General features: G+C 35.7%; 5 protein-coding genes across 5 annotated transcripts; 2 read left to right on the forward strand and 3 right to left on the reverse strand.

Annotated features, from left to right (window-relative positions):
- Positions 1-79: 79 nt before the first annotated feature.
- On the reverse strand, positions 80-3,308 carry LOC17885274 (NO-associated protein 1, chloroplastic/mitochondrial). The gene is made up of 13 exons (XM_006290734.2): positions 2,884-3,308; positions 2,598-2,783; positions 2,406-2,492; positions 2,249-2,328; positions 2,071-2,152; positions 1,934-1,954; positions 1,603-1,648; positions 1,304-1,422; positions 1,100-1,213; positions 914-1,015; positions 737-826; positions 530-639; positions 80-448 (listed from the first exon to the last, which is right to left on the reverse strand). Exons 1-13 carry the CDS (start codon positions 3,271-3,273, stop codon positions 199-201), a joined length of 1,677 nt encoding a protein of 558 aa, XP_006290796.2. The 5' UTR covers positions 3,274-3,308; the 3' UTR covers positions 80-198.
- A 229-nt stretch (positions 3,309-3,537) lies between these two features.
- LOC17887435 (structural maintenance of chromosomes protein 2-2) lies at positions 3,538-10,525 on the forward strand. Its single transcript, XM_023782014.1, has 20 exons — positions 3,538-4,081; positions 4,174-4,854; positions 4,934-5,077; positions 5,159-5,449; positions 5,532-5,717; positions 5,789-5,953; positions 6,033-6,092; positions 6,287-6,349; positions 6,813-6,904; positions 7,024-7,120; positions 7,550-7,666; positions 7,820-8,038; positions 8,183-8,323; positions 8,401-8,568; positions 8,877-9,061; positions 9,230-9,323; positions 9,402-9,490; positions 9,597-9,822; positions 10,007-10,081; positions 10,191-10,525. Exons 1-20 carry the CDS (start codon positions 3,764-3,766, stop codon positions 10,296-10,298), a joined length of 3,519 nt encoding a protein of 1,172 aa, XP_023637782.1. The 5' UTR covers positions 3,538-3,763; the 3' UTR covers positions 10,299-10,525.
- A 28-nt stretch (positions 10,526-10,553) lies between these two features.
- On the reverse strand, positions 10,554-12,023 carry LOC17884824 (chlorophyll a-b binding protein 4, chloroplastic). The gene is made up of 4 exons (XM_006291663.2): positions 11,702-12,023; positions 11,330-11,478; positions 10,977-11,243; positions 10,554-10,889 (listed from the first exon to the last, which is right to left on the reverse strand). Exons 1-4 carry the CDS (start codon positions 11,911-11,913, stop codon positions 10,756-10,758), a joined length of 762 nt encoding a protein of 253 aa, XP_006291725.1. The 5' UTR covers positions 11,914-12,023; the 3' UTR covers positions 10,554-10,755.
- A 1,271-nt stretch (positions 12,024-13,294) lies between these two features.
- Positions 13,295-14,109, reverse strand: LOC17886589 (probable calcium-binding protein CML47). Its single transcript, XM_006292599.2, has one exon. It carries the CDS (start codon positions 13,924-13,926, stop codon positions 13,375-13,377), a length of 552 nt encoding a protein of 183 aa, XP_006292661.1. The 5' UTR covers positions 13,927-14,109; the 3' UTR covers positions 13,295-13,374.
- Positions 14,110-20,372: 6,263 nt separating this feature from the next.
- LOC17887414 lies at positions 20,373-23,009 on the forward strand. Its single transcript, XM_006291747.2, has 4 exons — positions 20,373-20,858; positions 22,100-22,138; positions 22,456-22,540; positions 22,651-23,009. The coding sequence occupies exons 1-4, from the start codon at positions 20,394-20,396 to the stop codon at positions 22,731-22,733; spliced, it is 672 nt and encodes a 223-aa protein (XP_006291809.1). The 5' UTR covers positions 20,373-20,393; the 3' UTR covers positions 22,734-23,009.
- Positions 23,010-25,358: the final 2,349 nt, after the last annotated feature.

The following is a 25,358-nucleotide window of genomic DNA, read 5'->3' on the forward strand; positions in this document are numbered from 1 at the left end:
TTTATATGTTGAATTGTGTTGTTGTAGAGCTTTTTTAGTTTTCAGTTTCTGGAATGTTGTTGACTTGATTGATGCTTAATTTATTAAATACTACTTTAGTAAATTTCATTACAAACAATTTTCTATTTTACCATTATTACATATGTATAACTCTAGTTTGAGCAAACTTAGCCAACACTTTTGCAACTAAACAAAATTTCAGAAGTACAATTTGGGTCTTACTTCTTCTTCCTTATCGGTTAACTCACGATACTGATACCATTCAGTACCTGAAGCACCAATCGGCAATGTTGGTCGTAGAAATACTTCAACTGGTTTTGGCACACTGACACAGATACGTATATCATGCTCTGCTTCATTGAGATCTCTAGGTTCTGTTCCTCGTGTTTTGCGGATTGGTTCAATTGAAATCCATCCCAACCCGGAAATCGCCACATCACTAGCCGGTCTGAGCGAGAAGTGTATCAACGTTAGATGATGAGCATTTGTTTTAAGAAAGATATATAGGAATAGGAAATCTATATATCACCTTTTTGAATCAATGATTTCAATTTGGAGTAAACGGTGAGATTGTAATCCTTTCCATTCTTGAATCTGATCTTTCCCTGATGGAGGTGTCAGAAGCACACCCAGTTCTTTCTGCAGAACAAATGGGTTTCAAAGTAAATGGTAATAAGAAGATTGGATTTGTCTTCATAATAGCTACAAAGTTGATACTGCTGGTGAAAGAACTTGCCTGGTAAAAGTCAGTCGCTGATTTGGTTGGTACAACATGAATATCAAGAGCCTTTGGTCCATAGAATGTGAAACATGTTTCTGGTAGAGCCTGCAATATGTCAAGTATGTAATGGTTTAAAAAAATTCTGATACCCACAGTGAAACATATCAGAATTCATCCCGGTTCTAATATTACCTTCAAGATGTCGATCCTGACTAGACCTCCCCAGAAAAATGTAAAACCATTTAAGCTCTCACCATTGGGACTACTTGACAATTGAGTTGGCAAAGTTGAAATCTGTAAGGAACAAAAGGATAGTAATATCATCATACTATGTTACAGTAAAATAATCTTTACTTGGCTATAATATATAAGACTTACATCGAAAGATTGGCCTCTGAGCCGATTTTGAGGAGCAAGGGCGGGTAAATCATCTGAATGAACAACAGCTGCTTGCCTGTGGTGTAGGTGCACACCCGGTGTATCATACAACTTCTGTGATAATAAGGTATTCTTTTAACAGATGTCTACTGGTGGCAAGATTTCAGAAATTTCTTAAAAACTGGTGGTGTTTTAAGTTTATACCTCTCCTCCGAGGAAGGCATTGATCTGAATTGGACCCAAGGTGGTTCCAGGGACAGCAGATTGAATTGGTTTGTACTTTTGTGCCGCTGCTGCAGCAGGGTCCCTTTCCGCCATTGTTTCTGTATATACATATAGAACCCTTCAAACTCTCTTTATAGATGTAATCTAAATTGTGAAGAAATTAGAACTACTTGAAATACGGCTGAAGCAGCACACAGTCTTAGACAAAAGGTAAGGTAAGTATTCAAGAAGATACAAACTATAACGAGAAGTGACATAATAGAGAACAAATGACTTACTCAGCAAAGCATTGATGAATGCTGACTTCCCTACGTTAGCTGCCCCCTGTGAAGGCATGGACAAATGATGAATGAATATTTGTCAGACTGTCCCAGTTTCTAACAAATTGTAGCCTCTATCTCCTGTATGAATTGGTGTATCTTATAGAACAGGGTGGTGTAGACTTAGTTCTACTACTGGTCTTAAAAAAAAATCAGCATTGCCTCTCTCATATAAGATATGTTCAGCTAAAATAACAACTTTCCTCAGTCAGCTGTAGGTTTACTAACTAAAAAGCTGACATCTTCCTCAGTCAGCTAAAATTTTGTAAGAAACTGAGAATGCACATACCAGAATGTAGACATCTCGTCCCTGAAATAAAAATAGGGATTGAGAGGTTAGTTGCAGAAGATAAATGAATAGAAGGTTATACTATCCAATATTGAGCTATTAAGGAAGTAATATGTACGCCAATTCATGGTATATACCTTTTTCTCCTTCTGAATTTCTGATGCAACTCCGCTAACTCCATCCAGAGACTTTGAACTTGTGAGATGGACACTCAACACACTGTCAAGTTAAATCCATCCAAATCAGTCACTAGCTCCAGAAACATTAAGTCACTTTCTTGGTAACAAACATAGTAGATAAGTACTTGATACCTACTTGAGCTTTTTCCTCGTAGTCACTTCTACGACCCAATCACCAATACAGTTCATATCTGTTCCTTTCGGAAGAAGATCAATCTAACAATAAAAAGCACCATTACTTATCAGAGAAAGATTGAAAAGAATTGAAGAAGTAACCAACTGTAAAACCTTACCTTAGTTATAACCAGTATAATTGGATTAGCTCCAACTAAGTCACGAACACGAGCTAAAAAACTTCCATTAAAATCAACAATGTCAACCTGTGACACCACAACATGCATTAAACCATTAGAATATGTTGAAGACAAACTTCCTGGAACATGAAACAAAAAAAAGCAAAATTTCATTCCAACAATCTTACTCACCAATTTAACAATCAAAGCTTTCTCATGGCGCAAGTGAGAAAGTTTCTCACGGAGTTCATCAGCTGATACAAATTGTTTCCCACCAGGATATCCTCCATTACCACCTACTGCTGTAATCATATGTCCATGAGACAAAAGCTGACACCTTCCACATATTAAAGTTCTTAACTGATGATGCTTCTTCTTCTACAATAACAAAGATTTCAAATTTCACCTTCAGTGAGAAGAAACCAACAATTAATCAATCAACTAACTAAAATTGAAACCCAGAATCTCGAATTCATACCAATTCGTAAGTAATCAAATCGACAAATCCAGGAGAATCAACATCGGAAGTCTGTAACGGAGCTCCGCAGCCGTAACAACACGAGACCGAAGTATCCACAACCTTCCGCACAATCTCTTCCTTTTTCTTCTTCTTCTCCTTTTTAATCTCTCTCTTCACCACTTTCTTAGCTTCATGAGCTCTTTGGTTCTCTAAGAACCTCTCTCCAGGAGTCGGCGCTGCCGCAGCGAACCCATCTCGTTCCGAGAGAGAAACCGGAGTCTCGGAATTAGCAATTGATTTACAGAATATAGAAGTCTTCGGGTTTCGGTAAACCACGGTGAGATTGGGTTCACGTCTCGTGAAGCGACGAGGAAGAGAAGGAAACGTTGAGAGTGTCCGTAGCGCCATTGTTGAGAATTTTTTTTCTCCACCAGCTAAGCTCTGTGAAGAAGATAGAAGAACCCAAAGAGAGTTAAATAGAGACTCTTCCTCAGTCAGAGGTTTATCCACCTATGAGTTAAAAATGAGTTTACCTTAAACCTTCTGATTGAGTTAGTGAGTTAGGGTAGGGTATTTCACTTTCCCGCTATTTTGCTACCAAAATTTCGAAATACCCAAATATTAAAGAGAAAATTCAGTTTTTATTTATTTTAGGTGAAATCGGAAAAAAAAAAGAAAATTCAAATTCGCTCGTAAGAATCCTCTCAATTTTGAAGATTCGTCTCTGCTTTTTTTCCTGCAACGGTTAGATTTTGTATCTGCGGTTTTCGATTTCGGAATTAAGCTTGTTGTGATACTTAATCTGGGTTTCAGTTTCTAGGGTTTATGGGGTTTTAGTTTCTAAATTAGGGTAAATTTTGGGGAAGAAGGAAGGAGAATACGAGGTGAAGTAAAGAAGATGCATATAAAGGAGATATGTTTGGAGGGTTTCAAATCATACGCGACGAGGACGGTGGTTCCGGGTTTTGACCCGCATTTCAATGCGATTACGGGTCTAAACGGGTCTGGGAAATCAAACATACTCGATTCCATCTGCTTCGTTCTGGGTATCACTAATCTCCAGCATGTTCGAGCTTCTAATCTACAGGAACTCGTTTACAAGCAAGGCCAAGCTGGGATTACTAGAGCCACTGTGTCGATTACTTTTGATAACTCTGAGAGAAATCGGAGTCCTTTAGGTTATGAAGATCATTCGGAGATTACCGTAACTAGACAAGTAAGCCTTAATTCCACTTTCTCTCTACTTCCGAATCTGATTTAGTGAAAAAGGTTGAGTTTTTAAGTTCTTTTTGTTTTGTATCTTTGAAGATTGTAGTTGGTGGGAGGAACAAGTATTTGGTCAATGGGAAGCTTGCTCAACCAAGTCAAGTTCAGAACCTTTTCCACTCTGTGCAACTTAATGTCAATAATCCTCATTTTCTCATTATGCAAGGGCGTATTACCAAAGTTTTGAATATGAAACCTATGGAGATCTTATCAATGCTTGAAGAAGCTGCTGGTACAAGAATGTATGAGAACAAGAAAGAGGCTGCGCTAAAGACGTTAGAGAAGAAGCAAACCAAGGTTGATGAGATTGATAAGCTTCTTGAGCATGATATATTGCCAGCTTTGGAAAAGCTGAGGAGAGAAAAGGCGCAGTATATGCAGTGGGCTAATGGTAACGCAGAACTAGAACGAGTAAAGAAGTTCTGTATTGCTTTTGAATATGTTCAAGCAGAGAAAATTAGAGACAACTCTCTCCATGGGGTTGAGCAAATGAAGACAAAAATGATAAGTATTGACGAAGAGACAGAAAAGATACAGGGAGAAATATCGGAACTGGAGAACCAAATTAAAGGTTTGACTAAAGCAAGGGAAGCCAGCATGGGGGGTGAAGTAAAAACTTTGTCTGACAAAGTGGATTCTCTGTCTAATGAAGTGACACTTGAATTATCTAAGCTTAATAATTTGGAGGACACCCTACAGGGCGAAGAGAAGAATGCTGAAAAGGTTTGCCAACAGTTACTACTTTGGATTGAAATTGTTATAGATTCTCAGTTATATATCTGACAACTTCTGGTGTTGCCAGATTGTTCATAATATAGAAGATTTGAAGAAATCTGTAGAGGAGAGAGCTTCTGCTCTCAAGAAGTGCGACGAAGGAGCAGCAGATCTAAAACGAAAATTCCAGGAATTCTCCACCACACTGGAAGAGTGTGAAAGAGAACACCAGGTACACTACTAGTTAGAAGAATCTTTTTTCTTACTGAATCAATCTTGTTTGTTAATTGAATTTACGTCCCTTGATAATTAGGGTGTGATAGCTGGTAAGAGTTGTGGGGATGAGGAGAAATGTCTCGAAGATCAACTACGTGATGCAAAGATTTCTGTTGGAACAGCTGAAACAGAGTTGAAGCAGCTGAATACCAAAATTAGTCATTGTGAAAAGGAGCTAAAAGAGAAAAAATCCCAGTTAATGTCAAAACGAGAAGAAGCTGTTGCAGTGGAAAATGAACTTGATGCTAGAAAAAATGATGTCGATAGTGTAAAAAGGGCAGTTGATTCTCTTTCTTATAAAGAGGGTCAAATGGAAGCATTGGAGAAGGTTAACATTCTTTTTCTGAGATATTTTATTTCCTTCTTCTGTTTGCATAAAGAATACATCCGTGACTGAAATTTTCTCTCAGGATCGAGGACTGGAACTTGAAGTTGGGCAAAGGCTGAAAGATAAAGTCAGCGATCTTTCAGCTCAATTGGCAAATGTACAGTTTACATACCGTGATCCTGTGAAGAACTTTGATCGATCAAAGGTGAAAGGTGTGGTTGCAAAACTGATAAAAGTGAACGATAGGTCCTCAATGACAGCTTTGGAAGTAAGTAGGGAATTATGTTGTCATTATACTTTGTCGGATTTTAGGAGTTTTAATGTGACTTTTTTTTCCAGGTTACTGCTGGTGGGAAGTTGTTTAATGTTATTGTAGACACAGAAGATACTGGAAAACAGCTCCTTCAAAAGGGTGATCTTCGGAGGAGAGTTACAATAATTCCTCTCAACAAAATTCAATCTCATCTAGTTCAACACAGAGTGCAGCAAGCCACTGTTAGATTGGTATGCGGATCTTTTTTTATTCAACTGTCAAATTCAACTTCCTTTTCTTGTTCCTTGCTGATTTTCTACTAATTTTTAGGTTGGAAAGGGTAATGCGGAATTAGCACTTTCTTTAGTTGGTTATAGCGAAGAATTAAAGGTGGGTTGATTGCCTGCTCACAGTACCAAGATTAGCTTATCAAATTTCTGATAACCTTCTAATATGCAATGCAGACAATAGTTTCATGTCATTCATGAGCTATGTAACTGCTGATTTTGTATGTTTAGAACATTAACTAAAACCATGAGTGCATGACTATTCATTTTCGTTTGGCATTTTCTATTTTTTTGCAGAATGCCATGGAATATGTATTTGGTTCCACTTTTGTTTGCAAAAATACTGATGCAGCAAAGGAAGTAAGTATTTCCCAAACATTAGAGTTTGTGTGTTCATACTTTGTGTTTGCTGAGGATGTGTGTAGAGATGTATATTGATTTCTAAGCTGTTTGAATAACAACCTTACTTGACATGTAATTATAGTTGGGCCTTTTGTTATGTTGCCATAGCTTAAATTTTCTCTAAAATTTTATATGATGATCTCCCGGTTTCTATTAGTGGATCATTACTCTAGCAAAATATAATTCTTATCAGTATTATTTAATTGTCTAGCAGAAAGAAAGGGTTCTTATGTTTATTGTTCTGAAATAATTATTGTTTCTCAAAACTTGATTGTTTTGCTGGGTTTTAAATGCATTTCTCAGACATAACTTTTTATCGTATCTTCTGGACTATTAGATACCTATATTTTGATGGCAAGACTACTCTGTTTTCTTTAGATATTTCATTCTTTGAATTGTCTCTCAAATGCTTTTTCGGCAGGTTGCATTTAATAGAGAAATTCGCACTCCAAGTGTTACACTTGAAGGTGATGTATTTCAGCCAAGTGGTCTTCTTACTGGTGGAAGTCGCAAGTATGTCATTCTTTCTATTAGACTAGTAGATCTTTCATGGCGTTCATCTTCTTTATTTCATACAGATATACCTATAACCTGACCAAAAACGTTGCATACATTGTATTCCTCTGTTGTAGGGGTGGAGGTGATCTGCTAAGACAACTTCATGATCTAGCAGAAGCTGAAACAAAATTTCAAGAACATCAGAAAAGGTTGTTTGATATTGAAGCGAAGGTATATTCCTTCAATTTTTCATATGCTATAGCTTTCCTTTTAGAAAAATACACTTTGGGCTTTGGCATCTGACTTAGGCATCATAGAATTTCTGATTAACCGTTTAAAGTACAAACCACACACATTTTCTTCAGGTTAGAATTAGATCTGGATCATTGGGAACTCAGAGGCGAGGCTCATGTTTGTTCATTGGTGATTGAAAAGAAAAGAAAGTATAATTTGAGCTGCTGCAACTGACACTTAAACTGTATTTAGATGTCTCGTCATCTCAGATAGTCGATCAGTTTGGTTGTTTCTGGCTCAAATGAAACAAATGAAACAAATGTTTAGTTAATCCCATTGCAGGCTTGCAGCATAAGTAAATTGAGGCTCCTTGGTTGAATTAAGGTTTATAGTTGTGTAAAACCCTACTGGTTCTTTAAATTGCAGATCAAGGAGCTTCAGCCTCTTCAAAAGAAGTTCACAGACATGAAAGCACAGTTGGAGCTGAAAATGTATGACATGTCCTTATTTCTAAAAAGGGCTGAACAGAACGAGCACCACAAGGTTTTGTATCTCCATTTTACATCTTTTGTTGTGTTAACGTATCTCCCATTATCTGCATCCTTCTAGCTTATTCTGAATTCGAAGTTTTTCCTTCTATTGGTGCTAAAAGGCATATTTACAAGCATCACTTCCTTTTATCAATTGTTTATATAGCTTGGTGAGGTGGTGAAAAAACTTGAAGAAGAGGTTGAAGAAGTGAGATCCCAAATCACAGAGAAGGAAAGTCTTTACAAAAGTTGTGCTGATACTGTCTCCACGCTGGAGAAATCCATCAAAGATCATGACAAGAACAGAGAAGGGAGACTTAAGGACTTGGAAAAGAATATTAAAACTATCAAAGCTAGTATTCAGGCATCCTCAAAAGATCTAAAGGTATTCCAGATTTTTCAGTCAAAGACTTTGACTCTACTGTTGAACATCTTCACTCTTTTTCTTTATCCTGGTTTACAAACTTTTTTCCTTTTATATTTCTAAAATGTCTTCGTAGCTTTTGCTATATGTTTCTCTTGCTAATAGGGTCATGAAAACGAAAGGGAGAGGCTTGTGATGGAGCAAGAAGCAGTGGTGCATGAACAGTCATCTTTAGAGAGCCAGCTAGCTTCATTGAAGACGCAAATTAACACTCTGGCTTCAGATGTGGGCAGTCAACGAGCCAAGGTACTGCAGTCATTTTTATTTGTGTCTTTTAAAATTTAATAAAATTCGAGTAACGTGTGGATGTGATACCCCTGCAGGTGGATGCCATACAGAAGAATCATGATCAGTCTCTCTCTGAGCTCAAGTTGATACATGCAAAGATGAAGGAATGTGATACACAGATTAGTGGTTATATTGCAGACCAGGAAAAATGTCTACAGAAGATTAGTGACATGAAGCTTGACAGAAAGAAGTTAGAAAATGAGGTATTCTCTTTCTTCAATTTGTTTGTCTGGAAATGCATGCCGTAGTCTTGCAGCATTCTCCCTATTTAATGACAGATGTCTGGGTTTACTTAATTGCTTTGACATTATCATTTAAGTAGGACTGGATGTTGGATGATAGAGGTGAATATAAGTATTGTATTAGGACTTCATGGTAATTCGACTGTAATAAAAATTGAAGATGTTGTATACTCTATTAGTTGATAAGTAGTACTAAAAGTTTTTTTTACTAAAATTCTACATCTTAAGAAGTGCACACTTTTCATGGATGAACATTTTACTCTGAGTAGATAACAAGGATGGAGATGGATCAGAAGAATTGTTGTGTAAAGGTAGACAAACTTGTTGAGAAGCATACATGGATAACATCTGAAAAGCAGCTTTTTGGGAAAGAAGGGACAAACTATGATTTTGAATCACACGATCCTCATAAAGCAAGAGAAGAACTTGAAAGGCTCCAGACAGAACAATCAAGGTATGTTTCTGAGGATTCTAATAAATTTAAATTTGCGACCACTATAGTATTCATAGCTATACAATGCAATAGCAACAGAATATGCTATAACTTTCTCTCTTGTTTCGACTCTTCAACTATATAAAAAATCTCTCCTCTCTTTTCCTGCTATACATTTCTCTTATAAAGTCTCGAGAAAAGAGTCAACAAGAAGGTGATGGCTATGTTTGAGAAAGCAGAAGATGAATATAATGCTCTTATGACCAAGAAAAGTATAATCGAGGTTAGTTTTGAAGGGTATGTGCGACATAGTGTAATAGTTTACTCGCATTTACTAACTGTGGGTTTTCATTTTTTATAGACTGACAAATCCAAAATCAAGAAAGTGATTGAGGAGCTTGATGAGAAGAAAAAAGAAACACTGAATGTTACATGGGTTAAAGTTAATCAGTGAGTCGCTTATTTAGTTTTCTTTGCTTGTTTAACCATGTGATTCACTTCTTTTACTTCACCGTGAGATAGATTCACAATACTTACACTTGGACCTTATCGTCAGGGATTTTGGTTCCATCTTTTCAACTCTACTACCTGGCACCATGGCAAAACTAGAACCTCCAGAAGGAGGTAGTTTCCTTGATGGTCTTGAGGTCCGTGTTGCTTTTGGAAGTGTCTGGAAACAGTCTTTATCTGAACTAAGTGGAGGGCAAAGATCTCTTCTTGCACTATCTTTAATCCTGGCATTGCTACTCTTTAAGCCAGCTCCTCTTTATATCTTAGATGAGGTACATCTAGATTTAATTCCATTTTTACTAATCAGTTGAATAATATTGCTCTCCCTTAGCAATACGTAACGGCTAAGTTCATGTTTCCAGTAATCTTGAAATGTTAACTATAACAGTACCTTTCTAAGTTCGATGACATTCTGCTAAGACATTAGAGAACTCATGAGTTTAATTTTTTTCCCAGGTTGATGCAGCTCTTGACCTCAGCCATACGCAGAACATAGGACGAATGATAAAAGCTCATTTCCCACACTCACAGGTCCCATAATTTTGCGGGTTTCTTTGATTTTGTATTCTCTAGCTAATCTCATGATTCAGAGAGCTGTACTTATCCATTGAAATCTCAAACATTGCTGCTTCTCTTACAGTTCATCGTGGTTTCACTGAAAGAAGGTATGTTCAACAACGCCAATGTTCTCTACCGAACAAAGTTTGTGGATGGTGTTTCAACAGTCCAGAGGACAGTAACAAAGTAGAGCTAATACCATGCGTATATCCTTAACAACACTAATGATGTACATACTCTTCTTTCTTCAATCAAAATGGCTTCTATGTGTCTTTTAAGATCTGTAGCCAATGATTTGTTGGTACCTACTGTCTATGTCTAGGAACCATAGTTTATTTGCAACTTTAGGTTTCTTTTGTTCGTTGCAAATGTATTGATATTTAAGAGATTGGGATTCTAAGTTATGGTATGCTTAAATCACTGTTACCACATGAATATAAAAATATTAAGGAGTACGACAATGTTGATTAACTTAGTTCCTCTGTACATTGAAGATTTTAAATTTAACCATGTAGCGACAACGATTCAACACCAATTCAGGCTCAAAATCCAAGAACTCTAAGATGAAACACACTCGCTGACAGACATGAAAGTGATGGAAAGATAGAGAGAGAGAGAGATGAGATTCATAAGTCTGTTTTAAATCTTTAGCCGCTGAGGGTTTGGACAATAGTGTTGTGCCATGGATCAGACAAGTGCTGCAACAGATTCTCGAATGGTCCCTTTCCAGTCACATTGTGTTGAATCACAAACCCTAAGAATGCCAACATAGCCAACCTCCCTGCAAAAACCAAACAAATGGTCATTAGTCTTTTACTACCAGTTTCTTGCCTGACAAGATAGCGAATTAGCTTTTCCCTAAGCTTACCGTTTGCGAGCTCTTTCTCCTTGGCCTCGAGCGTAGGAGCAAAGTTAAGCGGGTTAAAGATTCCACCAGGGTAACCGACTTCACCCTTAGGTAAGCTGTATTGCTTAAAGATAGGGTCTTGGTTCACACTTCCTGGGTTCTTGATGTCTTGCCACCGTCTGATCTCAACGTAATGAAACAAAATGAATTCGATCACGAACAATGTCGACGAAGATGCAAAGTACTGCTCTTTCCCAGCATCGTACCACTCCGGAACATTTATGATTCCTACCAACATTAACAATCCTTGTGTTAAGTTCTTGACAAAAATATTACAAACTGTTCTGTTTTAGGTCATGTTAATGATGACTCACCGATCTTGGTGAAAACTTCAGGCAAAAGCATCCCTGCAACACCGAGCATAGCCCATCTTCCGTTGACCAGCTCTGCCTGGATGAACCATTTCAAGTTCTCTGGATCCTCTGCTAGCCCCAACGGGTCAAACCCATTGTCACCAGCAAGACTGCAATATGTACAAGAGAATTTAGTGAACCATTCACATTAACTGAACCGGAATCGAATAAACCAGGTCTAACCTAAGCGAACCAAATTGATGATTCAATAGCTCCGTTTCTATTCAAGCTAATTACTCTACGGACATTATCTAAACCGGCTCCGATTATTCTAATCCAAGCAGTTGGTTCCGGTTGTGCTAAACCGAAATTGAGAGTAGTTTGCAAAATTACCTGCCGGTGAGATAATCAGGGGAAGCCAAACCGGGCAACCACTCTCCTTTCTTAGCTTCAACCTTGAACGACGACGTTTTGGACGACGAACCGATAGATTTAAACGACAAGTCGCGGTTCAACTTACCGGAAGAACCGGTGAGGAATCTTGGCTTTGAAGTAGTACAAGGTCGGAAAATCGAGGCCGAGGCATGAGTAGTGACAGTCGCCATTGTCCCTAGACTCAGAAGATCCGACCCGAGAACCCGCTACTGTTAAATGGGAATCAAGAAAGATTGAAAGATGAGTTTCAGAGATGATTGTGAAGAAGAGAGAGGACTCAAGAGTGGGGGATTTGTAACTTTGCTGAAGATGAAGTTTGTGGCTGTAGTTTAATCAATGAGTATCTACCGTTGGATTAGATGACGTGGTTGATTGAACGGATGAGATGGGTTTGAGGTGAGATTTAGGCTTATCTGTTTATCTTCGAAGCGTATCTTACAGAAGATTGTTATGTTCTTTGAGATTGGTCGGAACAAGATAGTGTCGGGTCCATTGTTGTTACACGTGTCAGTGATACGGATTTTAAAATATAAGACTGAAGTGAGGATTCTTGTCAACCAATCAAATGGGAATTGGCAATATGGGAAACCAAAAAAATCCAGTGTCTGATTTTTTCCTAATCATCAAGAAGATAGGAGGAGACTGTATAGTTTTTTATTTTTTTATTTTTTGCCTTACAATACAAAAAGGTAAAAAATAAAATATAAAGCGAATTCTAAAATTTTATATTTAATGGTAGATTAAGCTTTACTTGTTTTTTTTTTCGTCATAAAGTTTTCGTAATGTTTATGTCACAATTTTAAAAAAATATTCTGAAATCGAGTAGAACTATTTTATTGACTTTTTGATCAGCTTCTTTGGTTGTAAAACAAGACCAATTTTGTTTTGTCAAATCTATTTTGACTTTGGGCTTGTGAAGGTTGATTTTGGGTTGTTTTAGGCCCAATTAAAAGAGAAGAAGGAGACTGAAGAACCAAAAAAGAACTTCAATCTTTTGTCTTTCTTCAACCTCTCTCTATTTCTTGATTTTTTCAAGATCGTGGTCATCTTTCTTGTAATTTTGACAGAAACTTTCAAGATGATCTTCTTCAACTGTTGTTGATACAAAGCTTTATAGTAAATTTCACAGATCCTACTGAGACACATACCTCATCCAATATTGCACTGATTGGAAAAAACTCGTAAATTCATAGTACTTTCTTTATTTGTTTTTTCATTCTGTGAAATTTAAGTTCGATTTTGGTTATATTTTAGATTACTTTTTAAAAAAATATAACAAAAATAAGACGATATCCAAACAAAATTAGACAGCACCATGCAAAAGTCATCACAAATTATATTTAATTTACGTTGTTACATGTTGAATATTCGTTAATATTTACTCTTTTTCCTCTACCACTCTTAAGTCATAACTCCTGTTTGATTCAACTGGTAGGGGATATTTCCTTGCATTATCATCAAATTGTTGGAAAATTCACATAAGCATGAATACATTTATATCAACCAACAGAAATAAGTTTAGTAGAGGACGACCCACTTTCAAAAAAGAAGAAGAAAAGTATATTTAGATAAGTCACCAATTTAGCTCAGAACATTAGTTTTTATTATTATTTTAAATCTCTAGCCATACTTCACGAAAAGCTCTTCTCTATGAGCTTCACAAACTCATAAAAATCAATGTTACCATCTCTATTCTCATCAAAAACATTAATCATCTTCCTACACTCCATCTTTGTACACTCATGGTATCCCAACAAACTCAACACATTTTTCAACTCGTTCTCATCTATAAACCCATCTTGATTCTCATCAAATAACCGAAACGCCTCCTTCACTAACTCCTTACTCATCATCTCATTCTTCTCAAGCAAGTACTCTTCTCCTTCTTCTATCAAACGTTCGTATAAACCTTCCGAGTCATCGATAACCGCCTTCACTTCCTCTAGGGACGTCTTATTATCTACTCGGTTCGGAACGAAGGCTTTCTTTATGATTGGGAGCTCGGTCTTGTGCTTATTGTTGCTTGGTGAGGCAAAGAGAATGTAGGCATTAGAGAAGAAGAGATGGAAACGAAAGGGAAAAGAAGAAGAGAAGTCTTGAATTATCATCATGAGATTGAGAATGAACAAGAAGATAACAATGGTGAGGAGAGAGATTGGGCTAAGAAGAGACGTATCCTCCATATTAATCTAAATTTATGTGTGTGGAATATCATAAACAAAATTTATATTGAAGCTTTTATTTTCCTTTGTCTTTGGTTTCAAAGATTGTGTTGAGTTTGGTCCTATTTTATAAGCGGTGGTACGTTTCCTTACTTAAAGTACGAAGACCAAAATCATATCTTACACACAAAGTCTGCGGAAGGAGTCTCCATGGAAAGTGTTGAGAAACTTACCAAAATTTCTGTAGAAGGCAAAGAAAAATGCTACTATTTAAAATTCAATTAAAATTATGTTATTTTATACTTTTATACATACCTACATAGAAAATCTAAATGGAATCACACTTTTCATTAAAAATGACCATGCTAACAAAAAATGTTATGCTTTATATTTTGATTTCACAATTAATAAATATTCTTCTTGGAAATGTTGTTTTGATTTGTGATTATTATGTATGTAATGCTTGGCTTTCCAAATATTAGGTGAAGTAAACTGATAATAATAATAATATGTATACCGAAATCAAATTGAACTTTTGGACTGAACCAAATGGAAACATGCATGGTAGATAGGTCTTGTCGTATAAGAAGAAAACAAATGTATATATATTATGATACTTGAATAATAAAAATGTAATCAACCTCTCATCGGACCCCAAGAACACAAAACAATAAGAGTTGAAAAATTGAGTGAGAGCAACTTTCATTTAACGTGGATTCCAATTCATGGAAATTTCCATGCAGTTTCCTTTGTAACGTTTTCCATCAATTATATTTATTATCATCATGTTGCTGTCACCGACCCCAAGTTCCCCCTTTGGCATTTTTGATACTATGGAATATTGAGACTCTTCCGGGTAATTCAGTTTCAAACCATGATCAGTTTTTTTCGTTTTTAAAACACATTTGCTATTAGGTAGACTGATTTTGAAAAACTGTAATTCTAAAGTTCTCGTTGTAGTTTTCTTAATCGTTTATTACATGAATCCAAATATATAAATCGAATCCGATTTAAAATACTTGATTAATCCGAAATTAGGATATTGAAAAATATCAGAACGGATTTGTGAGATTGGTACTTTGATACTTATCCGAACCTCAGTTTGAGCAAGTATCCAAAAAATTAAGAAATCCTTGTTTATTTATTTCCGGATATTTTGTTAATTAAATTTCAAAAAATTTAAATAGTTTGAGAAGTTTTTTACATGACTGTTTGGATAATTCAGATACTAGCCCTGGGCAAAAAGCCCGTACCCAAAGCCCATACCCGAACCCGGCCCGTTAGGCCCGTACCGAACCCGAACCCGATTAAAGAGGATATCCGATCGGGTTTTGCTTTTGAAACTTCCGGGTTCGGGTCCGGGTTCGGGTAAACCCGAAGACCCGACCAGACCCGATTAAACCTGATTTCATTCATGCCTTTGTAATTTTGTTGATCGATTAAGATTTCATTGCCCAGAAACTGAATCGATTTGCTTCCATACAACAAACAAACTGGATTCACATCCCAGAGATGCTCCTCCTCCCTCTGAGTTTTCAACAAATAATTCTGAGGTGAGTTTTCTAGTTTGTCTATGTCTTTCTCTCTCGTACGTCTCTCTCTCTAGCACCATGTTTATTGAATTCAGTGTGTTCTGCGTTTTTTGTTTTTGTTCTTACTTCTTAGTATTGAAGCGTCTGTTGTTAGTTTGATTTATAAAGCGTGTGTTCTTAGTAGCGTTTAGTGGAGTCAGTCTTGGAATCGTGTGTTCTTATATAATGGAGTGATTGGAATCATGTGTTCTTATATATGATTTGTGTTCTTATATATGTTCTCTGTAACTCTTCTGGTTTCTATGTTTAGACCCTTTTGTAGATGATTTTCTTGTTCTATGATCTGTGTAATCTGTATCACATTTATCAAATGATTCTGTCAGGAAAAAAAATGTGACTATGACTAACCTTCATGTTCCGGCCGAAGAGATGCCTTTTTTTATATAATATAGTATAGAGCTTGTGTGATTATTCGCTTCTATATATTTCTGGTGGGTCAAATGTAGATTTGTCCCAAATGTGTCAAACAGATTCTTTCTTACACATATAAATATATAATTAGAGAGTTTGGATCACTAGATGAAGACAAGAGATGACTTGGGAAACTAAAGAAGATATAAGTGTTTAAAATAATTTGCTTGACTCATGAACGTGTGTAAGGAAGCTCATGCTTCTTTGAGACAACTCATGAACGTGGCATTGTACCAAAGTGGGTTTATATACATACACATGCTTCTTTGAGTTGTGGGTTCTAGCTCTACTTCCTATCAAGACATTGTTGCCATTACCCGCAGCCACACACTTGTATATTTAAGTCATTTAATTTTTCATCTCTTCTTTATAGATTGCATGAATCTTATTAGGACACATTTAGGGGAAGAGTATGTGAGTTCCATGTCGTGAATGGTGTTCAATATAAAGGAGATGGTTATACTTCCTGCAAGCGTATGTTTTTGAAGCTTCTGTTTTTTTCTTTCTATTTTCTCTCATTGTACACTTTTGTTCAGTGATCTTATAAATTTCTCTTTATCTTGTTCTTGGTCCAGCTTATGGACCTGCAAGATGTTCAATGAACGATGGAGGCTGCTGGTCTGAAAGTAGAAAGGGTCTAACTTTCTCTGCTTGTTTGGTTAAGTGACTAATGTTTTTTCTTCCTCTTTGCTAAGAATAGTTGTTATTAAGAACCCGAAACAAAACCGAACCCGAACCCGAAAAACCCGATCCGAACCCGAGCCCGCCCGAAGATATATATATACCCGAATGGGCTTTAGAGGTCTAAACCCGAAAACCCGAAAAGTCCGGCCCGAGCCCGAACGGGCCCCCGAACGCCCAGGGCTATCAGATACTATAGAATAACATTATGCAATACCAAACTGATTAAAACAAAAACATATCAACTTAATTTGGGGGGAAAAATCCATGAGGCCATGAGTTGTAAATGTTTTAAGGGCTGATTAAAAGTATGGACTCAGAAGACCAAAAAATTAAAAATGTGGTGTTGATAAACTGAAAATTAGTTCTGCCATAATGTTTGGTTGGGAATGACGAAAGTATCCCTATTATTTTTTATTTACTTAAAAGCAAAAATGTTTCTTTTCCTTACCTACGTTCTATTTTGGCATATATATACAGATATATGAGATTTTTTTTTGTCAAATATTTGAGATATTAATATCATCGATGCATTAATATGGGAATATTGATGATTTGAGTGGAGGCAAAATTTTGATTACTTGTGCTGTCTTATTCTTTAGTGACTTTAAGAGTTCTTCATCAAAGGCAACAATCTTAGCGTGTTCATCGGATAGATCTGTGGTTATAGAGGACATAGGAGAGATTTAAATGTTGGCTCGTACGAATCGTTTCATGAGAAGCTTAATAATTGCTTCACGACGGTGGCTGGTTGGTGATTCATGGCGGAAGTGGCGGTGTTTGATGCGAGACGACGGAAATGAGAGACGGCTCGTGAATTGATGGTGAGATGTCATGACATGTCCAAGAGAAGAAATTCACACGGTGGCCGGAGACGGCGTTTCATTGGAGACGACATTTCACAGCGGCTGTTAGGAGGAAGTTATTAGGACGAAAAGTACAGTATTTTTTTCATAGTTAATGATCGATTTTCTTCTTTGCTGGGGTAATTCATGGTGATTTCAATTAGGTGAAGAAGAAATCAAGAGAAATGGCTTTCAATAAACGATGGTGGTGACTTTTGTTCTGAATCAAGTTGGTTAACAACCAAATTACCGAGTTAATTAAGACTTAATATGATAGATTATAAATTAATGACTAACAAATGTAATATTGTGTTAACATGATTTGTATACTATATTTTTAGATATTTTGTATACGATAAAGCATGAAAATGTTTAAGATATCTGGTAACAACAATTTTATTTTAATGATTATCTGCACGTGTTCTGACAATATTCATAGCATTCAATAGCATTCGATAAGGACATGTGTGTTAAATAAATTTATTTTTAACATTCGATAACTTATTTTTAAACTTGTTAAAATAACTATTATCGCGATAAGTTACATATTATCTGTTAAATTAATGCTAACACTATTCATACTAATGATATATCATGTGCAAAGATATTTAAATACTTGAATAATACTTGTATGCACATGGTAAGATATTTATTATACGGATAATATTTATTTTAGTATGTTAAGTTAGTATGATAAGTTATTCAATATTCGATAACATAAAATTTTAGCATACTAACTTATTCAGTATCCGATAAAATAAAATTTAGGATGCTAAATTATACAATAATTGATCAGTTAACAATTATCTTTTATCCACAAGTTACTGAGTGCAATAGCAAAATTTTATCTCTGACCACCTGATAATTTTCTCACGCTGATAACATATTAAATATCTGTATAATATTATATATACATGGTAAATTAGATATTATACAAATAATATTTATTGTAACACATCATCTCTCTCTAATCTGCCACCTCATCTCTCTCTCCCACCTTCTCCTTCTTCTCGAACTATGCTCCAATCTCTCTCTCCTTCCCCAAAAAGGGTAACCATTTATGAATAGAAAAAATCATCTAAGCATATAGGGATGAATATGAAACACATCTACTCGATTCAATAAATTAACCATCTTTAGACGCATCGCAATAGTAACAAGCAGGAAAAGTTGTATGAAATTTGTGGGTAGTTGATAGTTGGGCACAAAGGGAACATGAAAAAAAACAATCGATAGTGGGTGAGGGTTCCTGGGAGAGAGGAAATGTTGAATAACAAGCAAAACCCAGATTTTTAATAGGGGATTTTGTCTTCTATGCCAGTTTTGAAACTCAATCTTCTCTAAGTACCGTTTTTGAAAGCTCCTTTCAAATCCTGCCACAAAAATTTTAGTATGGACGATTTTGCCCTCAGGCAAATGTTTTGAAAAAAACAAAATCAAAATAAAAAAGAAATCTTGTCCACAAGATCTGGTCCACTAGATCTGTTCCACTAGATCTGATCCGACATAACTATTTCGAGTCTAGTCCACCAAAATTGGTTCGTCGAATGTTTTCCATCTATAGAGAAATGAATCTTGTCCACCATAAACGCATCACTTGTTTTATCATGTGGTCCGTCGAATCAGATCCAATTGAACTGTCAGTCGAAACAAGTCTATCATAACTAGTTTTTGTCTGCCGGGAATGGTTTGCCACGACTTGTCCATCGTAACTGGTCTATTTGGTCCGCCAGAACTGGTTATAGTTCGTCGGAACTGTCTATGGTCCACTTGAAATGGTCTGCAAAATCTGGTCTATCGGAACTCGTCTATTTGGTCTGTCAGAACTGGTCCGTCGAATCTGGTCTGCGAGAACTCGTTATAGTCCACCAGAACTGACTATGGTCTGCCGGAACTCGTCCGCCGGAGTTCTGGTCGAAACTCGTCCGCCGAAGTTCTAGTCGAAACTCGTCCACCGGAGTTCTGGTCAATTGGAACTGGTCCGCCGGAATTAGTCCGATCGATCTGGTCTGCCAGAATTAGTTCGATCGATCTGGTCTGCCAGAATTAGTTCGCTGGATCTGGTTCGTCAGAATTAATCCACTGGATCTGGTCCGCCGAATTTCATCTGCTGGATCTGGTCCGCCGGAATTCGTCTGCTAGATCTGGTCCACCGGAATAGCTTGTTATTAGAAGAAGAAAAAGAAGATGAAAAAGAAGAAAGAGATAATTATTGAAAAAGAGAAAAATTAGGTTTTAGAAATTTCATTGATGAGAGGGCACCGGAAGTGGCTATGCTCCGCCGGAGTTTGTCCGCCGGATTTGTCCGCCGGGGTTCGTTCGTCGGATCTGTTCTACTAGAACTATTTGTTGTTGGAAGAAGAAAAAGAAGATGAAGAAAAGAGAGATAATAAAAGAAAAGGAAAAGGGTAACATGGTATTTTTACATTGGATCTATGGCATGTTTTGAAAGGAGTTATGAAAAATGGCATTTTATAGAAGATTTGGCACTGTACATGGCATTTCGCACAATTTTCTCTTTTTAATAGGACAACAGAGAGACGCAACTGTTAATAACCAGAGTAGTATGTGCGACGATTGAGACCTAAGTATTTTCATCAAATTTTTTTTTCTCGAGAACAAAATAAAGAAAAAAAAATTTCTTCTCTGTTTAGTTGTAGATTCAATGAGCTACTCTCTTACACATAGGTATAGGGAGACGACTGTCCCAAAAATTAGAAGTTAAATAAAATTTTATGGAAGGTAAAAATTTAATTTTTTTTTATTTGGGTACCTGCATTATAGTTTCCCATGTTTTAATCTCAAGAACAATGACAAAGTTTGTACCTTTGTCATGTCGACTTATTTATCTTTGTAGATAAGAATATTACAAATATCGCAATAAACATCTTCTAATATAAAATACGTACGAGCCCATATATAGTTGCATTGTGTTTATGGGCCTAAAGAGATTAAGAGAATGGATTGGCCTACGACACTCATCTCCCGAAGAATCTGTAATCTTTTGGTTTTCTTCGTCAAACTAAACCACAAAAACCTCTCTACCGATTCGGATCATCCACAACACTCGGCGATGAAACCCGACCCGCCCAGACGCAGAAACAGAGCCTTATCTTCTTCCCCGTCAAAGACCCGACCCGGTTCCGGTGAAGCCCGCGGCGGAAAGGTGAAAACTTCGGCCACTTTACTCGACCGGGAGGAGATGGGTCTTTTTCCCGGGTCGAGTTACGATGACCCGAATCCAGAACCTAGGAGCTTTCCTTACAGTGTGAAGCAGCAATGCTGGGAGAAAGCTGAGAAGATTAAAGGGAGAGATCCTGAGCGTTGGAGGAGAGATCATTTAGGAAACATTGTGTTTAGGAAGCTCGTTGGTTGTCCTGGATGCTTGTGCCATGATTATGATCACATTGTTCCTTACTCCAAGGTTTGTCCTTTACAACTCTCACTTTAGGTATCATGATACTCTGTTTTCTGGCCTGTGAATTCTGGTTAGTTAATGTTTAGGATTGAGCTCAAAGCCTCAAACTTTGTGATTTGTATAAGAATGTTTTGTTTTTAAGTCATTTCGATAGAGTTTCTAACTTTCTATATGTGATTGATCATTTTGAGATTGGGCTATTTACTTACTCCAAGGTCTGTCTTTATGTTCTTGTCAATTACAACACTCACTTCATGAGACTCTGTTTTGCTTATGAGTTCTTATTATTAAAGGTTTAGGATTGAGCTAAAACTTCTTGTATTTTTCGCTCTTCACTGTGAAATGTCCCTGATTTTGGTATAGGACTTTGGTGGTTCTGTAGTCTGAGAAGCCTTTTCCCCTAGGACATTTGTAGCGTAGTTTCTGAAAGGCGTTTGCTCATTTTGAAGTAAATCTCTTGAATTTGTGTTATATGAGGATTAAGGGAAATGAGTTCTTCTCTTGTGCTCTCATGTTGATGACAGAACAAAATCTATAATCAAAACGCTTGAAGATGTAGCTTGAAGACTAAGCAATGATTATACATTCCTGGTTTGGATTTAAGAATCTAGTCTGCCAATTTTCTTTATCATATTCATTGTAGAACTTGCTTCATTACCCTCTACCATGTAAGTTGAAGAATGAGAAGAGAGGGTATTAATTTTTTGCAGCATGGTCTAATAGGAGCTACTATTGTTTGTTCTCTGAAGACTCTCTTAATAGGACATGTGTCCAAAAGAACACGCATGAATTCTTGTACCGGAAGTTTTTGGTATTCACATCGAGATAGGATTGTTGGTAGAGTTTCACATTTATCCTTTGAACCTACAGTTAAAAATTAAAGGATAACAGCTTCAGGACTGTGTTAGACTTATTACTGGTAAGCGATACCAACAACAGTAAAGCTTATGAAACATTTCAGAAGGGAAAAAAATAGTGTCTAAAAGATCTGATTGACATCTTTCCTGCTTCAGTTTGATTGATCTGATAATGACCCTAATTTATGAAACTCAGATTTATTTGAATTTGAATTCATGACGAATCTATCTTTTTCTTTGTTCTTGCTTAACCGCATAACTTAACTGGATTCGTAGTTTAATATAGTTTAATACAGGAGGCAGGTATTGTCATCTACATGTAACATTAGTCATTTAGTGCTCATGCTTCTTCTACAGTATCTGAAGAATTCATTTTCCAATTTCTTTCAGGGCGGCAAGAGCACTCTGGAAAACTGCCAGGTTCTGCAGGTACACTGTGGAAGTTTAAACTAAACTTATAACTACCACTTAAGGTTTTAAATGTCTACTACATATCTGTGTTTTAAACTAACTTATAGTTACCATTTAAGGTTTATTGATGTGTACTACAATATCTATGTTTATACTTTATAGTCACCATTCTCTTGTATTCGGACTGATGATTTGTATCTTGCTTAGTGGAGGAAACTCTTAGACAACCCATCTTCCGCAATAGAGTCTTTTAGGATTTTAGCTTGTTTCTGTTCTTTGGAATCAATAGGGCATAGCTCTTTGGTCACTAAGTTTGGTTTGTTTATACGTTTCAGGCAAAGGTAAACCGATCAAAGGGTAATAAAACCGACATTTCTCGAGCCGAGCTTATCCAGAGGAGTTCTTACTGCCGAGTTGCTGGTAAGTCTGCAGCATCTTTCAATTCCACACGCTTGTCAGTTGTCACTCTATAAATCAAAACTATAACTGAGTATGATCCTAAACTATTATTATTTGCAAAAATTTCGTAGGGAGGGATATGGATCTCATTGAGCTAACAGCTTATGGAAATGTACAGCGGGCACCTGAGTCCAGTGGATGCAGGATTCAATGATCTATTGATGGAAATGAAGATGATAAAGTTTCTCAATAGTTTACTCCAGATTTGTCTGAGTTACTTGTGGATTGAACTCATCATCTTTCAAATATTGTGTACAATGTTACATTAGTTCATTTAGTGCTCATGCTTAGTTCTATTTTAGCTCTCTACTCTGCATTTTTCACATATAGAAAAATAATGCCTCTACTACTTGTAATTTTCTGAAATATTTGTAACGTATATTGCTACATCCATGATCAAAATATTCAAATGGAAAAAATGTGAAAAGTAGCTTCTGTTTGTTTGTAGAATTTTTTCCTTTTCTTCTAGAAGCTTACTTTTTCTCATTTTCTTTTCATTAATCTAGAAATTATTTTGGACTCTCTTTTCCCAACTTGTCTTTTTTTTTTTTTTTTTTTTCTTGTCAGGTTCGGATTTATTAGTGAATTATTCTTCTTTCCGATTTGGTAAAAAAATATCTGAGCAACAGATAAATTAAAATAAACTCAGAGAACGATAAGTACAATTTACATGTCACAACTTCTTTTACCTGAACCATTAAAAGAAAAGAAAAAAAGACAAAAGACAAAAGTGAAAAAAAGACATATCTTTCTGTTTGCCTTTTTTATATTTTGATTATCTTTTAGGGAGGCGTGTCAGGCCTGCGTCAGAGAAGCTAAAGTTGATTACACGTGTCAAGATCGTAGAAGATGCCTTCCTTTGTGGGAAAGTCCTTTTTTAGTTATAATTTATAATTTTTCTTTGTTGGAAAATCTACTCACAAAAGTTTTCTTTAGCACTCACTCTCTCTTTTGCTCGATTTTTCATAAGTTTTTTTGGTTAAAGACTTTTTTGCTTCCCTTTTTATATATATGTTGTTGTTAAATTAAATTAAATATAAGTACATCCTAGGTAACAAATTGTGAAATTTTGTTTAATTTGATATTTAAGTATCAAATAATCATGGATATATCTTTATAAAGTAGGTATTTGTGGTTTTTGTTTTTTTGAATGGATATAATATATTTTCTTGTCTTCTTTGCAATCATTTTTTTTTCTTGGATTGAATCGACGAATTAAAGCATAGCTAGCTAATGGATAATTTGATTTTGTGGTGAGAGTAAATAACTCGTTTTGGTATACCAACTTATATAGTCCAAATCTTGTAGCAAGTAACTCTCACATCTTCTTTTTGGTAAACCTTTCAGGAGTTATAGAAAAGGTGAAATTAACGAACAAATACTACCAAATTAAGTTCGGCAGCGAATTTACCAAAATGCAAAAAAGAATAGAATCAAGTGGACGTAGATAATTAGAATGCACCAGTCTATGGATTGTTATATATTGCAAAGTGCACTGGCCTTTCCTATTAAGTGGAAACACTAAGAGATGAGATTGTTAAGTTTTACAAAAAGTTTTAGTGGAGGGTTGACTCCAACTTCCAATTCTTGCTGTGGTTTACTTTGATCATATCAAAAGTCAACACTATCATTTCTCCAATGAAACCATATATCATGTTTCTTAGTTTAACTGTATAAAAATATCAATGGTTGATCTCAATATGTTCTTGACTTTTTTTTCTCTATGAGTGCATTTTCACTTTTTATCCCTCCCCCTCCAGTAAAATCATCATATTATGTAAGAAGTGTTATCTTTTTTTTTCCAACAATATTAAAACTTATTACTTTATTAGATAAATTATGATTTATAGTTTTATTACGAGATGATGGCAATTCACATAATAAATCTACTATACATGTATTATCATAGTTTTAAAAATTATGATATGGTGATGGAAAATTAAAGTAGTGAACTATTCAACTATACAATTTAACAAAAATTGCCTTTAAATTATAACTCATTTGATATATGCTTCTTACGAAAAATATCATTTACTAAGGTAAATTTTCCAAAAATACAATTTTTGCTATTTTATGGATTTACCATTTTCAAACATTTCAAAATGTTCATATTTATGATTTTGTTTTGCTAAAATACATACTAAATAAAAAAATATTAAAATCTAAAGTAAATAAAACCAACTAACCTCGAACATAACAAATAAATATATGTTCAATCGCATATTTGTAACCTGAAAAATGACAAATCCATCGGAATTAAAGAAAAACAAAAAATCCAAAATATTGCTCTAAATTATTGGCATACACATAACTGAATAACGATGCTATAAAGTAAGTAATATGCATTATATCTTCATTTTCTTTTCTTTTCCAAAATTTATTATATTATAGCAGTGTTAGATAGCCAAACAAAGTAGTTGATTAAAGGCCACACTAGTAAAATAAATAGCGTTTACACTTAGATGATAAAATTATTAAATCTGGAGGCCAAAAAAAGTTAAGAAGTTTGACTAGGCCTAATTTTAGTTAATTGTTTTTTCTTATGAGAAAACAACAGAAAACAGAAAGGACTTGATTTCATTTGCTTCTTTAATTTTTTAGTTAAATGGGTCTAAACATCTTAACGACGTTGTTGTCTTATATTTGGAACCATTTGCAAAAAAGCTAACAAATATTAATTTTCCAAACCCTCTAACCAGAGAAAAAGGTAGGCCAATATCTTCGTGTCTTCAATGATAATATAGTGCGTTTGCGGTTGAAACGCGTTCGGCATTAGTCA

The sequence above is a fragment of the Capsella rubella genome, unplaced genomic scaffold (assembly GCF_000375325.1).
Source record: "Capsella rubella cultivar Monte Gargano unplaced genomic scaffold, Caprub1_0 scaffold_5, whole genome shotgun sequence".
Lineage (NCBI taxonomy): Eukaryota > Viridiplantae > Streptophyta > Magnoliopsida > Brassicales > Brassicaceae > Capsella > Capsella rubella.